This window comes from Somniosus microcephalus, chromosome 1 (genome assembly GCF_052327205.1).
Source record: "Somniosus microcephalus isolate GS21.2 chromosome 1, FLI_Smic_1.0, whole genome shotgun sequence".
Classification (NCBI taxonomy): Eukaryota; Metazoa; Chordata; class Chondrichthyes; order Squaliformes; family Somniosidae; genus Somniosus; species Somniosus microcephalus.
The window spans coordinates 281,922,231-281,938,973 of NC_140987.1; the positions used below are offsets into that span (position 1 = coordinate 281,922,231).

General features: G+C 46.1%; 1 protein-coding gene across 4 annotated transcripts in view; it reads right to left on the bottom strand.

Moving 5' to 3' along the window:
* LOC147124812 (SWI/SNF-related matrix-associated actin-dependent regulator of chromatin subfamily E member 1-related-like) overlaps positions 1 to 11,941 on the bottom strand; it is a 46,241-nt gene extending 34,300 nt beyond the window's left edge. For all 4 annotated transcript variants that reach the window (XR_015079067.1, XR_015079071.1, XM_085993466.1 and 1 more), the window contains exons 1-2: positions 11,750 to 11,941; positions 1,471 to 1,550 (exon numbers count right to left, since the gene is read on the bottom strand). Coding sequence is in view for 2 of the 4 variants with exons in the window: in XM_085993466.1 (XP_085849592.1) it covers positions 1,471 to 1,493 (23 nt within the window). In the remaining 2 variants the exon portion in view is untranslated. The remainder of the gene's footprint in view (positions 1 to 1,470; positions 1,551 to 11,749) is intronic.
* Positions 11,942 to 16,743: the final 4,802 nt, after the last annotated feature.

The following is a 16,743-nucleotide window of genomic DNA, read 5'->3' on the forward strand; positions in this document are numbered from 1 at the left end:
TCATATTTTTCATGGGAAGATGTACAAAAGACACTACAGCATGTTCATTTTGTAAGCCAAAGCAGCTTAATGGAAATTTATCAAGCTTTACAGAGAATCTCCTGGTTGTATGCAATATTGACCTAGTAAACACTCTTGGAGATATTAGCAAACAAACACCTAATACGTTCCTATGACATTCCTCTGCCTACTAGATTAGCAGAGGCATTAACCCATTTAAAATAAACCAAATTAAAATAGCAGACAGAGGAATTTCACACGAACAGAAGCATGCACATGGACTAGTTGCAATTCTCGATCATGGCACCGTTTCCCTTTTCAGCCAATATACCCACCAAATGTCAGACACTGGTGGCTGTGTCAGCGAGAAGCCACAGATCACACTTGCAGTCAGTTTAATATCGCTTGCCATAATCGCTCCCAAAATCTGGGAATCTCTCTAAATGGATTGAAAATTTGATGCACAGACGCTTTTTTTTGGAAACGTGATCAGGGTGAATTAATACTTACAAAGACACAAATTGGAGATTCATTGTTTCCTCATTAAGAAAAATCCCAAGTCTGATGTTTGGGAAGCACTTAAAGTTTGATGAAGACTATAATAAAGCATTAATGGAATAAAAACAGAAAATGCTGGAACTGATCAGCAGGTCAGGCAGCATTCTGTGGAGAGGGAAACAGAGTTAACGTTTCAGGTCAATGACCCTTCATCAAAAACGTTAACTCTGTTTCTCTTTCTACAGATGCTGCCTGACCTGCTGAGTATTTCCAGCATTTCCTGTTTTGATTCCAGATTTCCAGCATCCGCAGCATTTTGCTTTTGTGTAATAACACATTCTTGTATTGTGATTGTAAGACTAAGGTCCATTAGTCACTTCCCAAAGTACTCATTTTCAAAGGGAGGTCAGCAATTCAGAAATGGCAGTTTCTTAATTTATCAAGTTTGAGGTTCTAGAGGACAATTTGAGGTCAAGCGAGCGATAACCAATGGATTAATGGACAGACTATTCTGACAATAGCCAGCGGTTTTATATTTTAAAAAAATTATAAAGTAACTTTCAATCAGGCTATTTACAAAATAGCAGAAAATGTTGGAAACACTCAGCAGGTCAGGCAGCATGTTTCAACAGCAACTTGGATTTATATAGCTCATTTAAACAGCTCAAGGCGCTTTACATGAGCGTAATCAGAAAACAAGATTGACACAAAAGCATAGATATTAGGAGGGGTGACTAAAAGCTTGGTCAGAGGTAGATTTTAAGGAGGGACTTAAGAGAAGATGCTTAATTTAGCAAATATGTCTAATGTAGTGTCACTAAATAAGGCAAAGCAGTTGTGTGATTGTACAGTAAAAGCTGTGAAATGCAGGATCAAAACAATTAAACAGTACTGATGAACAAAGCTTTAAGATTTCACACGTAATTACACTTGCAATTGCCCTGATATTTCCATGCTAAATAGTGAACATACCCAGAGTCTGGTGCGCAGTCCATCACTGGTACACACCCGAGTGAACAAGTTCCAGAAAAGCTGGGTTTACAGTAAAATGTCTGGAAGGAGAATTTTAAAAGAAGTTGCATTATTACCTGAAGGTTAAAGTTTCCTCGTCTTTCCCAGGTTAGCGTTCAATAAATCAAGTGTACAAGTCCTAACTATTAGGTTTGTGTTGTCCCTTTCAAGCGTATGGAAAATTTCTACAAGTGGATCTTTATATATCTTAGTGTACTTATTTAAATTATTACTGAATATTTTAGCATGGTAACCTTTGATTGGTGAATGGCAATATACTGCAGTATTTGAGAAAAATGGGTAATTTGAGTACAACAGTAACCATTAAAAAGCATTTGATGTCTATACCAGTTTTTATGGGAAAAGTTTGCATTTAGAGATGATTAAGCCCTCTGATCTTAGGGTTGTGTTAAACCAATAAAACCACCCGCCCTCATTGAAATTTTTTGAAAGAGGTGTTGTTAGCAGCAACCTAAAATACATTTGATTTCACAATATATTGTAGGATTCGACTTTTAATAATGTCAGATTATCTTTGTCAGCTTCCTCCAAAGTAATAGAGAAGGAATATTACTGCACAGGGTTGTTAACAAGATTAGAACTAATGGATGCCGATCCACAAACACAAGCACAATTTGTGAACGGGGCAAGAATTTCCGACAGCAGGAGCAGGATCCCTTTCTGCATGGCAGTTATTTATGAAGGCGCGGAACACCTGGCGTCTCTTCGCCAGGAGCAAGCGGAAGCGAAGCGCACGTCAACCCAAGCACCTGAGAACTCATTTTCAATGTGGAAGCAAGTGATCCTAGGTTCCGAGGGACTGCCTAAGATGGAGGTAACAGTGCATTATGGGCAATGTAGCTCCAGAACACACACACACAAACTAAAACGCACACACTAAAACGCACGCGCACACACACACACACACACAAACTAAAACGCACACACACACACACACACACACACAGTTTAATCAAAGAGAGCTGGAACTCCCCACTCGAGCGAAAGAATCCAAGCTCACCCAAACATTGCACAGCTGTGTCTCCAGGCTGCAGAAAGTGGAGCAGGGAGAGGCAGGAAAAACCTTTAGATAGATAGATATGTTGATAGCAAATGATATAAAGAAATTCTGCTGTTCAAAAATACTAAAAAGAGTAAAGAATGTTAATTGCACCAAGCAATATTAATTTGAAGTATGATTACATGTGAACCTTATAACTACTCATAGGTGGCACTGTATTGCTTCTCTTTGGAAGGATCATCCTTAAATTTGAATACTTGGCTCAAATTGTGAAAATCTAGACAGTAACCAGAGTGTTGTTTGCAGTTTATTTCGGAATAAAAGCAGCTGACTATTACAAAAATATTAACACATCTGTTGATATGGCAGGTGAGTACAAGCAATGTAAAATGGCAACTGAAGGACAAACTCAAAAAATACCTGTTTTGATCGCAACACAACAAAACGTAAAAAAAAATTTACAAATTTCATTAATGAAAGTGAGGCGGTGCACGAGCATCAGCATGAAAAAGTTCTTATCCTGCACTCCGATAAAATTGGATATTAAAATATGCAATGATAGGAGTCCAAATAAGAAACAAAAAAGAAATGTGTACGTTGGCTTGTTAAGGTTTTGGTAACTTCTGTATTTTAGCAAACAGTAAAGCTGTTGAAGTCACAGCAAGGAGGGAGGTAGTAACTGTTGATTTGCTTTTCACCTTTCGAAACTCTTACTGGTGTTGAATAAGTTTAGTACCATTGTATCCAATAAAATGTACTTAAGTTACTTATGTACACTATACTTGTACCGGGTGATGGTAAGAATCTAGATACTATTTTGCAGAGAAGGGAAGATGAGCAAACAAAAATATTTCTATTTTTACACTGCACCGTTTTCACTTTTGATCCTCACTATTTTCTTTCCGTTCTCGTCTGAAGGCATTCACTGCTGCCTCGCACACTGTTTCACAATCATCACACGCCCTCCAGCCTCATCCCTAAGTGACTTGAACTCATGTATAACCCGTGACTGATATTCTATGGCCCAGAATTTGCAGTCAGCGGCGAAGCAAGGGCGTTCGCCGCTGGTCCCGAAGAAAGATGCCCACAGAGATACCGCGATCTCTGTGGCAAAAGGCTTGCCTTTATCAACGCGCAGGTGACTGCAGCGCAGTATAGTGGGGATTCCCTAGTGCGATCGAAGCAGCCAATCACATTGCAGAATTCTCAGAGACAGGGAACCAGGAAATTAGAAGCTGCTTTTATCCCCACTTTTTTTAAATGTTACAGAGAGCAAACAAAGATTGGGACTCTTACATGGGGATATAAGGTAGAACCTGAAATATCATGAACAAGCTTTTTTTTAAAAAAAGTGTTACTTTTATAAAAAAAAGTATTACAATTTTTAAGAAACTTTAAAAAAGTTATTTTTATTAATATGGAGAAACTTGACACTCCACAAATTAAAATTCATTTTTCAGGACCATAATGTTTGTTTAGCAGTCAATACACTGTTAAATCCCAGTTACACCTAATCCAACAAGGCCTAACATTTAATGGGGTATTAAACAGTGATATTACCGCGGGAAAGCCCAAGTTTTCATCAATTTCACAGATTACACTGATTGCCGGCTATGGGGCAAGGGGGTAGGTTGGAGCGCAGCCAGTGTCTGAGCAGTGAATGACTGACCGCAACTTCAGGATTTCCACGTTGAGATACGCATGCGCCAAATCCTGAAGTCGCGGTCAGTTTCAAAAGGGTAGTAACGGCGAACGTTGTTATTACCTACAACAAATTCTGGCCCTATGTAATTCTATGTAGTGGGATGAGCCTTTGGGTAAGTAAGAAAGATGCATTTCACATCAGTACAAGTGGAATCCACATTTTCACTGCATGCTTACATCAGTGTGATTTTGAGGGATGAGAGCGATCCTTTTGTGCACACAAAAATGCATGCAAGGACCATTGCTCACTAATGGTGCAATTTATAACGACTGAAAATCGATGATAATAGTCAGCTCCTTTCAGCCATGAAAATGTTACTGTGCTGCCAGTTTATTTTTGACATTTAAGTTAGCTTTAGGCTAATTATGTCACTATATTATAAAAATGTAGCTGTTGCTTTGTTGTATATACTATTATACACTGTACATATGTAGCTAGGTTTAATACAACAGTATATTTGTAAAAAGTTGCTAAGTAATATACAGAATACTGCAATACAAGCACTATCCCTATATCCCAGTATTGTGATAGACACTATCCCTATATCCAGATGTTGTGATAGACACTATCCCTATATGCAGATGTTGTGATAGACACTATCCCTATATCCCAGTGTTGTGAGACAGATACTATCCCTATATCCATATGTTGTGATACAGACACTATCCCTATATCCAGATGTTGTGATACAGACACTATCCCTCTATCCCACTGTTCTGATACAGACGCTATATCCTTATATCCAGGTGGTGAGATACAGACACTATCCCTATAGCCCAGTGTTGTGATGCAGACACTATCCCTATATCCAGATGTTGTGTTGCAGACACTATCCCTATATCCCAGTGTTGTGATGCAGACACTATCCCGATATCCCAGTGTTGTGATACAGACACTATCCCTATATCCATATGTTGTGATACAGGCACTATCCCATTATCCAGATGTTGTGTTACAGGCACTATCCCATTATCCAGATGTTGTGTTACAGACACTATCCCGATATCCATATGTTGTGTTACAGACACTATCCCTATATCCATATGTTGTGATACAGACACCATCCCTATATCCATATGTTGTGTTACAGACACTATCCCTATATCCATATGTTGTGATACAGACACTATCCCTATATCCATATGTTGTGATACAGACACTATCCCTATATCCATATGTTGTGTTAGACACTATCCCTATATCCATGTTGTGTTAGACCATATCCCTATATCCCAGTGTTGTGATACAAACACTATCCCTATATTCAGATGTTGTGTTGCAGACACTATCCCTATATCACAGTGCTGTGATACAGACACTATCCTTATATCCAGATGGTGGGATACAGACACTATCCCTATATCCCAATGTTGTGATAGACATTATCCCTATATCCAGATGGTGGGTTACAGGCACTATCCCTATATCCATTTGGGATAGGCACTATCCCTATATCCATATGTTCTGATTAGGGTTGTGAAGGGGTGGAAAGTTTCCGGTAAATTTCCGGAAATTTTCCACGGGAAGTGTAGCTTGGGAATTATGCCCAAAAAAGCACATGCGAGCAGAATATTGTTTTTTTTTGTATTTTTCATTTTTTTCCCCCCACAGGTCCTCTCTTAAAATTAGTAACAGAGATGGAATCTTAATTATTAAGGAATTTCTTAATCAATATATGTTTATCTTCTTACTTGGCTTATTTTAATAATTACAAGTTTTGTGTGTGACTGTGAACAAATGTGTCCTGATTGGTTGGATGAGTGGATGAGCGATTAGCTCCCTCTATTGGTGATGTAGCGTCGTGCATGCACAGGTCATGCTTCCATCACATGGAGCTTCAGGAAAAATTTACTCACCCTGTTGCAATCGTGCTGATCGACCGCAGTTCGACACAGAGACGAATGCCCTTTATTTCTCTGCAGAGAACAATGCCACGTTTACCGTCGGATGTGTAGAAGCATTTTACCCCAGGCATTAAAGGTGGAAAGACTATGTACATGTGCAAACACTATACAAAGCCATATGTAAAGAATGCCACAAAGGCGCAGCAGCATTTATCCAAATGCAACAACTTCACTCAAAGCTCACAGCAGTCAGCCCAGAGTTAATCTGCTTCCATTCAAGATGATGGTTCACATTCAGCATCAGGCTCCTCATCATCAGCAACTCCTGGCCCACTTGGAAGGCTCTTTGATACAATGCATAACCATAGCCAAAAGAATGCAGATGAGTGCCTTGCTCGAGCTCGAGCTGTATATGCGACAGGCTCACCCCTCATTCGCCCTGCATACTGTCCTCCCACCAGACATGCTTTGTCTACTTATTTGCTGGAGGCTGAGTATAACAGAGTCCAAGGAAAGCTCAAAGAAACGATAGAGATGGCAGACTGTGTTGCAGTTATCTCAGATGGGTGATCAAATGTACGAGGGGAGGGCATCATAAACTACATCGTCTCCACTCCTCTCCCAGTGTTCTTCAAGAGCACAGGCACGAAGGACAACATACACACAGGCACATACATTGCTGATTAGCTGAAAGCGGTCATCAACGATCTTGGATCACAAAAGGTCTTTGCAGTAGTTACTGACAATGCTGTGAATATGAAGGCTGCTTAGGCTCAAGTGAAGGAGGCCTACCCTCATATTACGTCTATTGGGTGCGCAGCTCATGGGCTCAACCTGCTCCTCAAGGACGTCATGGGTTTGAGAACCATGGAATCACTGTACAAGAGAGCCAAGCAAGTTGTTAAGTATGTCAGGGGAAAACAGGTAGTTGCAGCAACCTACAATTCCAAGCAAACGATAAAGAACAAGAACACCACACTGAAGCTGCCCAGCAACACTAGATGGGGTGGCATTGTCATAATGTACAACAGCCTTCTGGAGGGTAAGGAGTCGCTGCAAGAAATGGCAATATCCCAGTCTGGGGATATGGAAACCACCATCAAGAAAATACCGTTGGATGATGTGTTTTGGGAGAGAGTGGTTAGCAGCCTTAAACTACTCTCACCAGTAGCATCTGCAATTGCTCAGATTGAAGGAGATGACGCTGTCTTGTCAGATGTTCTCAGGCTTTTTGCCGATTTAAAAGAACAAATCAGCATTGCCCTACCCACATCTCCTCTGCTCAAAGTAGAGAAGGCAATTTTTCAATTCATACAGACGCGTCAAGAATTTTGTGTCAAGCCGATTCATGCTGCAGCATACATACTGGACCCAAAGCATGTTGGGAGACCAATACTTTCTGGAGAACAGATGAACAGCGCTTACAGTGTGATTTCTACCCTCTCACGCCACCTCAGTCTGGACGTGGGCAAAGTTCTGGGAAGTCTGGCAAAGTTCTCTACTAAGCAAGGTCTTTGGAATGGGGACAGGATATGGGAATCATGCAAGCATATCAGTGCACATACCTGGTGGAAGAGACTTTGTGCATCTGAGGCCCTGTCACCCATTGCATCGGTGATACTCCAAATCCCACCTTCATCAGCGGCCTCTGAACGAAACTGGTCACTTTTTGGGAATATGCATACAAAGGTGCGCAACAGGCTGACTAACAAGAGAATCGAGAGACTGGTGGCTATCCAGGCGAACCTACAACTTATTGAGCCAGATACAGAAGCTAGACAGTGACACAGAGGAGGAAATGGACACGTCAGAGCCAGAGTCAGAGAATCAGGAGGAGCAATGATGAGCAGAAGACTCAGAAGACTCATGAGTAGAAGACTCAAAGGGACAAAATAAGGACAAATTACAGGCTAAATAAGCTGGCGCTCTTTTTATTTTATTTTAGATGGGTCTTTTTTGTGGGGGTTCAATAAAGTTCAAAATTATAACCTAAATAAATGTTTGAAAGCCTGTTTTTATTTGTATGGAACAGTATGTCTATTTTGATGACAAAGATAATAAGGGTCAGAGACAAAATCAGTGTGCAAAATAACTCAAAATTCCCATAAATTCCCAAAAATTCCCATGGAAAGTTTCCTCTTTCACAAAATTCCCGGAATTTTGCAACCCTAGTTCTGATAGACACTATCCCTATATCTATATATATGTTGTGATGATGCAGACACTATCCCTATATCCATATGATCTGATACAGACACTATCCCTCTATCTATATATGTTGTGATACAGACACGATCCCTATATCCAGATGTTGTTAGACACTATCCCTATATTCATATGTTGTGTTACAGACACTATCCCTCTATCCCAGTGTTGTGATAGACACTATCCCTATATCCCAGTGTTATGATAGACATTATCCCTATATCCAGATGTTGTGTTGCAGACACTATCCCTATATCCAGATGTTGTGTTGTGATACACACTATCCCTGTATCCCAGTGTTATGATACAGACACTATCCCTATATCACAGTGCTGTGATACAGACACTATCCCTATATCCAGATGGTGTGATAGACACTAACCCTATATCCAGGCAGCATCCGTGGAGAGAGAAACAGAGTTAACGTTTCAGGTCTGTGACTCTTCATCAGAAAGGGTCCCAGACCTGAAACGTTAACTCTGTTTCTTTCTCCACGGATGCTGCCTGGCCTGTTGAGTATTTCCAGCATTTTCTGTTGTTATTTCAGATTTCCAGCATCCGCAGTATTTTGCTATTTTATCCCTATATCCATATGCTGTGATACAGACACTATCCCTATACCCATATTGTAGTGATACAGACGTTATCCCTATATCCATATGTTGTGATACAGACGCTCTCCCTATATCCATTTGGGATAGACACTATCCCTCAATCCATATGTTGTGATACAGACACTATCCCTATATCCATATGTTGCGATAGACACTATCCCTTTATCCAGATGTTGTATAACAGACACTATTCCCTATAGCCCAGTGTTGTTACATACAATATCCCGATATCCATATGTTGTGATACAGACACTATCCGTATATCCATATATTGTGATATACAGACACTATACCTATATCCATATGTTGAGACAGAAACTATCCCTATATCCAGATGTTGTGATACAGACACTATCCCTATATCCATATTGTTGTGAGATAGACACTATCCCTATATCCATATATTGTGATACAGACACGGGCCTAGAAATTCAGTCGCGTTTGCGCCCACTTATTGGCTATAGAGTGGTTTGCGCCGGAAGTTTTTTAGCGCCCGAAATTCAGTTGGTCCCTAACATCGGCGTTAGCCGGTAGCGCTGCGCCGGCACCGATGACGTCATCGGTGTGCGCAGCGCCCCGGTTCCAATGCTATTCCGTGCCGATGGCCAAATTCAGTTGCGACCGCCTCGCCCGTAGCGGCCGCAAACAACGTTTGAAAAACGGTGCCTTGCAGCTCCGAGAGGCCGGCGCATAAAGGTGGAGGGGCGGCCGGCCGCTTTCCCGGCGGCCGCCTGGCCGCACCTCCCTCCCCGGACTCCTGCACCACCCCCCCTCGGCATTGGTGTCTGACTCCCGCGAGCCCGGCACTTCTCCGTGGTGCCGGGCTCATTTGCCGGGGGAATCCAGCGGCGATCTCACGGCTGCAGGCAGCTCCTCCTTAAGAGAAGGAGGAGGCCTGCAGTACCCCAGCCTGCCGCACCGCATCGGGTGCCGCAGCGGCAGCTGGACGCCTGAAACTGACTTTCATCGCCCCAAACGAGGCGGCCAAACCCTGCAATAGCGCCCGCCTCCGTCTTGGGGCGGCGCAACTGAATTTCAGGCGGGCGCTACGGGAATCCGGGCGAGCGCAAAATTTCGGGCACTAAAGACCTGGCGCGGCGATACCGAATTTTTAGCCCACTATCCCTATATCCATATATTGTGATATACAGACACTATCCCTATATCCATGTTGTGAGACAAATACTATCCCTATATCCATATGTTGTGATACAGACATTATCCCTATATCCCAGTGTTGTGATGCAGGCATGAAACCCATATCCAGATGGAGTGCTACAGACACTCTCCCTATATCCATATGTTGTGATACAGACACTATCCTTATGTCCATCTTTTGATAGACACTATCCTTCTATCCCAGTGCTGTGATACAGACACTATCCCTATACCCCAGTGTTGTGACAGACACTATTCCTATATCCAGATGTTGTGATACAGACATTATCCCTATATCCAGATGTTGTGAGACAAACACTATCCCTATATCATATGTTGTGATAGGCACTATCCCAATATCCATAGGATGTGATACAGGCACTATCCCTATATCCATATATTGTGATACAGATACTATCCCTATATCCATATGTTGTGATACAGACACTATCCCTATATCCATATGCTGTGAGACAGACACTATCCCTATATCCATATGTTGTGATGCAGACACGATCCCCATATGCAGATGGAGTGCAACAGACACTATCCCTGTATCCATGTTGTGTTACAGACACTATCCCTATATCCCAGCGTTGTGATAGACACTATCCCGATATCCATATATTGATAAACATTATCCCTATATCCATATGTTATCAACATATGGATTTTGGGATAGTGTCTGCATCACAGCATATGGGTATAGGGATAGTGTTTGAGATACAGACACTATCCCTATATCGTGTTACAGACAGTATCCCTATATCCAGATGGTGTGATACACAATCCCTATATCCCAGTGTTGTGAAAGGCACTATCCCTATATCCAGATGGTGAGATAGACATTATCCCTATATCCATATGTTGTGATAGACACTATCCCTATATCCATATGTTGTGATACAAACACTATCCCTATATCCATATGTTGTGATACAGACACTATCCTTCTATCCGTGTTGTGATAGACACTATCCCTGTATCCCAGTGCTGTGATACAGACACTATCCCGATATCCCAGTGTTGTGATACAGACACTATCCCTATATCCCAGTGCTGTGATACAGACACTATCCCTATATCCCAGTGTTGATACAGACACTATCCCTATGTCCCAGTGTTGTGATACAGACACTATCCATATATCCAGATGTTGTGATAGACACTGTCCCTATATCCATGTTGTGATACAGACACTATCCCTATAACCCAGTGCTGTGATACAGACACTATCCCTATATCCCAGTGCTGTGATACAGACACTATCCCTATATCCCAGTGCTGTGATAGACACTATCCCTATATCCCAGTGTTGTGATACACTATCCATATATCCAGATGTTGTGATACACTATCCCTATATCCCAATGTTGTGATAGACACTATCCCTATATCCAGATGTTATGTTATGATACAGACACTATCCCTATAACCCAGTGCTGTGATACAGACACTATCCCTATAACCCAGTGTTGTGATAGACATTATCCATATATCCAGATGTTGTGATAGACACTATCCCTATATCCCAGTGCTGTGATACAGACATTATCCCTATATCCCAGTATTGTGATAGACACTATCCCTATATCCAGATGTTGTGATAGACACTATCCCTATATCCAGATGTTGTGTTTCACACCCTATCCCTCTATCCCAGTGTTGTAGACACAGTCGGGGTGTCACTCACGGGGCCGGTCTTGTCCTCTCGCGGGGCCGGTGCTGTCCTCCGGCGGGGCCGGTCTTGTCCTCTCGCGGGGCCGGTGCTGAGGCTCGGTCCGCCCGCCGTGTTGATTGTTTTTTTTAACAATATTCTCGGTTTAGATCCATCCGGAGGCAACACGCGTCGCCACCAAATCCACTGTTTAACTTCCGGGTCCTGGGTGCCCGGGCAGGAAGTGGGAGTTAAGGTCACTCCAGCGCCAGACACTGCCGCTCTGCAGCGCCCCTGCTGGCCGGAGGAGGCTGTACCAGCAACCCGAACCTCTCTCTGCAGCAGCTCCCCCTGCCTCGGCTGTACTGCAATGGTTTAGGCCAATAGGCGCAATTCCTTCCCTGTGAGCAGCAGCAGCATGTCTGCAACAGATTGCACAAGCACACAGACAAAGTTTACATATGCATTCCTTGATTTTTCTAGTGAGGGACAAAACACAATTTAAATGCCCAAGGGCAGTAAGAAATTTCCCCTTCACCAGTCAAATAATTATATAAACCTTTGTGGCAAAGCCACCAAAGAGACTCTCACAGTAACTTGTACATTTGTCTTTAATCATTATTGTTACCTTTTAATGTTTGCCCTGTTTAAACAGCGCGGGATCGATAAAATCGCGATCTGACGCGATGACGTCATCACGTGGGTCACGTGATGTTCCCAATGGCGGGAAACGTGATGATGTCATGACGTCAGGGTTGAAGGGCGTTCCCAGTTAGTCCTCGTGGAGTGAGCTGGTGCACAGACCTGTTTGGAGTTTCTCCTGCGTTTCTTGTTTTGTAATACTTTCAGTGCATTAAACTAAGTTTGTTAACTACCAGTTTAGTTCACAGTGTTTTTGTTAGGAGTGCATAGACTCCTACATTGGTGACCCAGAATCCTCGCAATCGTTTTTCGCGGCGGACACGGAACGCAGGCCAGTGATGGATGCCAACGCTGTGGCCTTGAAGCTCCCCCAATTCTGGGAACAACAGGCGGCCTCCTGGTTTGTGCAGGCCGAGGCGCAGTTTGAACTCCGCAACATTGTGCAGGACCAGACCCGATATTTGTACGTGGTCTCCGCCCTCGATAGCTCGACGGCGTCGAGGATCATCAGCCGTCTGGAGAACCCCCCGAATGCTGACAAGTATGTAGCCATCAAGACTCGGCTGCTGCAGGTATTTGGCCTTACCAAGGCGGAGTGCGCTCGCCGCTTACTGACACTACCAGGGTTAGGTGACTCCAAAGCCTCGGAACTAATGAGCCACATGCTGACGCTCCTGGGGTCCGAACCCCCATGTTTCCTGTTCCGCGAGCTGTTCCTTACGTAGCTGCCCGAACACGTCCAAGCAGCCCTCGCCAGATCGGACACCGGGGACTGCATCGCACTCGCCGAAGAGGCGGATAAAATTTACACGGTCCGGCAACAATACTGCGCCATCGCGCAACGCCCCGCCCCGAGGGGCCTGGCCCCGGCCCCGGCGCCTCCGACAGACGGTTACTGTTACTACCACACTCGTTTCGGCCCGAAGGCCCGCTGCTGCCGACCACCATGTAGTTTTGTGCCCAGACTGTCGAACAGACCGCCGCGAGTCAAGAACACCGGATCCGGTGCATTCCCCACGGCCACAATGGCGATCGGCGACTCCGGGAATCTCATGTATTTAACCGACTCCATCTCAGGCCGTCGTTTTCTGTGTGACACGGGGTCACAGTGCAGCATACTTCCCGCCTCGGTCCTCGACCTTCGGTCCGGCGGACGGGGTCCCCCCCTCCAAGCTGCCAACGGGGGTACGATCCGCACTTGCGGGAAACTGCGGGTGCAATTCTGTTTCGGTGGCCAGCGCTTTACCTGGGATTTCGTCACCGCTCAAATTTCGCAGGCCCTCTTGGGCGCCGACTTTTTAGGCGCCAACGGCCTGTTGGTGGATGTGAAAAATCGACGGCTCGTTCACGCCGCCACGCTCGACGGTATTTCAGGTGCTCACAGCACGGCTGCACCGCACTCGGTCTCCTGCGAGCGGCCACCTCCCGACGACTTCTCCCGCCTTCTCGGGGACTTCCCCGAGCTGACAAAGCCCACCGTTTCAGCTTCGACCGCCAAGCATCGGGTGGAGCATCATATTTCGACAACTGGCTCTCCCGTCTACGCCAGGGCGCGGCGTTTGGAGCCCAGCAAGCTCGCGGCGGCGAAGGCGGAATTCGCCGCGATGGAGAAGCTGGGGATTATTCACCGGTCCAGTAGTCCCTGGTCTTCACCGCTCCACATCGTCCCAAAGCCTGGCGGGGAATAGCGGCCCTGTGGCGACTATCGTCGCCTCAATGAGATAACGCCGCCCGACCGTTACCCCATCCCCCACATACAAGATTTCTCTGCGCATTTGGTGGGGAAGTCAATATTCTCAAAGGTCGATCTCGTCCGTGGGTACCATCAGGTCCCAGTGCACCCCCAGGATGTCAAAAAGATGGCGGTCATCACCCCTTTTGGACTTTTTGAATTCCTCCGCATGCCCTTTGGGCTTAAAAACGCGGCGCAGGCGTTCCATCGCCTTATGGACTCGGTTCTGCGGGACCTCGATTTTTTGTTCGTCTACTTGGATGACATTCTGATCGCTAGCACCACAAAGGATGAACACCTCAAGCATCTCTGTGTCCTTTTTCAACGGCTTCAGCAGCACAGCCTCATTGTGAACCCGGACAAATGTTGTTTCGGCCTGGCGCAGCTCGATTTTCTGGGCCACCGCATAACTTCCGCAGGGGCAACGCCGCTTCAAGCTAAGGTGGAGGCCATCACGGCGTTCCCGAAGCCGCAATCTGTGAAAGCCTTACAGGAGTTCCTGGGGATGGTTAATTTTTACCACCGGTTCATCCCCAGGGCTGCACAGCTCATGCAGCCGCTCTACGAGGCCCTCAGGGGCAAGACGGGAAAGGAGCCCGTGGTTTGGTCGCAAGAAATGGGTCGCACCTTCGAGGATACGAAGACCGCGCTCGCGAACGCGACGATGCTGGCACATCCCCTGCCAGGAGCTATCATCGCCCTGACGACGGACGTGTCGGATTACGCTGTGGGGGCCGTCCAGGAGCAATGGGTCGACGGTGCATGGCAGCCTCTGGCATTTTTTAGCCGCCAGCTGCAATGGCACGAACGTCGGTACAGTACTTTCGACAGGGAGCTGTTAGCTTTGTTTTTGGCCATCCGCCACTTCCGATTCCTCCTCGAAGGGCGCTGCTTCACTGCGTTTGTTGACCACAAACCCTTGACATTCGCGATGGCCAAGACAGCTGTACCGTGGTCGGCTCGGCAACAACGGCAGCTCACTTACATCTCCGAGCTCACCACCGACGTCAGGCACGTGGCCGGCAAGGACAACGTCATCGCTGATGGCCTCTCCCGCGCCGCTGTCCAGGCCATTCAATTAGGCATTGACTTTGCAAGAATGGCAGCCTACCAGGCTGCCGACCCGGAGACTCAGGCCTTTCGTTCTGTCCCTGCCAGCCTCCAGCCGAGAGATGTACCGTTCCATGCGGCAGGTACCACTCTACTCTGCAACGTTTCGTTGGGTGCACCCCGTCCGATCGTGCCGTCCACCTGGCGCCGAGGCGTTTTCGACGCCATACATGGGCTGTCGCATCCTGGAGTGCGGGCGTCGCAGAAGCTGCTAGTCTCCAAATTCATATGGAGAGGAATACACAAAGACGTCCGTGACTGGGCGAACACTTGTGTGGTTTGTCAATGGGCCAAGGCACAACGGCCGTCAGGGCCCCTCTGGCCACCTTCGAGGTACCGGAGCGGCGTTTCGACCACATTCATGTTGACCTAGTGGGCCCACTTCCACCGTCCCGTGGTTTTACGCACCTTCTGACAATGGTGGATCACACCACGAGGTGGCCGCAGGCGGTTCCCCTGACGTCCACCACCTCTGCGGATGTCGCGCGAGTCTTCATCTCATCATGGGTAGCCCGGTTTGGTGCCCCTGCAGATATTTTGTTGGATCGCGGGCCGCAATTTTCGTCGGAACTATGGAATGAGGTAGCCTCAGTATTGGGCACTAAACTACACCGCACTAATGCTTATCACCCACAAGCGAACGGCCTGTACGAGCGGTTCCACCATTCATTGAAGGCGTCGCTCAGAGACAGCCTTCTGGATGCAGCATGGGTCGATAAACTGTCGTGGGTGATGCAAGGACTGCGCACAGTGCCGAAAGAGGATCAACAGTCGTCGGCCGCGGAAATGGTTTACGGTCAGCCACTTCGTTTTCCAGGCGAGTTCCTGCCGTCCCCTACGCGGCCGTGGTCTGCAGCCAGTCAGCGAGAGGCCCATCGGGATGTGGCTCAGTGTTTCCGCCCAGTTCCGACCTCGCAGCATGGTTTGCATTCTTCCAACATCCCTGGGGAGCTGTCAAAGGCCAAGTTCGTCTTTGTGCAACAAGACGGCCATCGTACCCCACTCGCACCTCCTTATGCAAGTCCGTTCCAGGTTCTACAGACCGGGGACAAGAGTTTTGTGATCGACGTCGGGGGCAAGCCTGATCACATCTCCGTTGATCGCCTCAAACCTGCGCACCTGGACCTCGAACAGCCGGTCGAACTGGTGCAGCCTCCACGCCGGGACCGGTTGCCGCTACGCCTAACCGCACCGTGCTACCTGCCAGCTCGCCACCTGCTCAGCGTTTTCCTCTCCGGGAATTTAGGAGTCGGTCAAACAGGCTTGTCCGACCTCCTCAGCGATTGACTTTCCTCATTAAAGACAATTCTGGGGGGGCGTATTGTAATGATCAATAACATGTCATTCTAGAGTGGTACACTAGATGGAGCCGTAGAGCTGTATAGAGCTGTATATTTAGTTGTATGTGTTTAAGACTACACTACCCATGATGCACTAGGCTACCCAGAAGGCAGTAGTCAAGATGGCTGCCTGCACACAGAAGTACACATGCTGAATCTCTACAGATGCTGTACCTAGAGAACGTGTACTGAATAAATGACTAGCT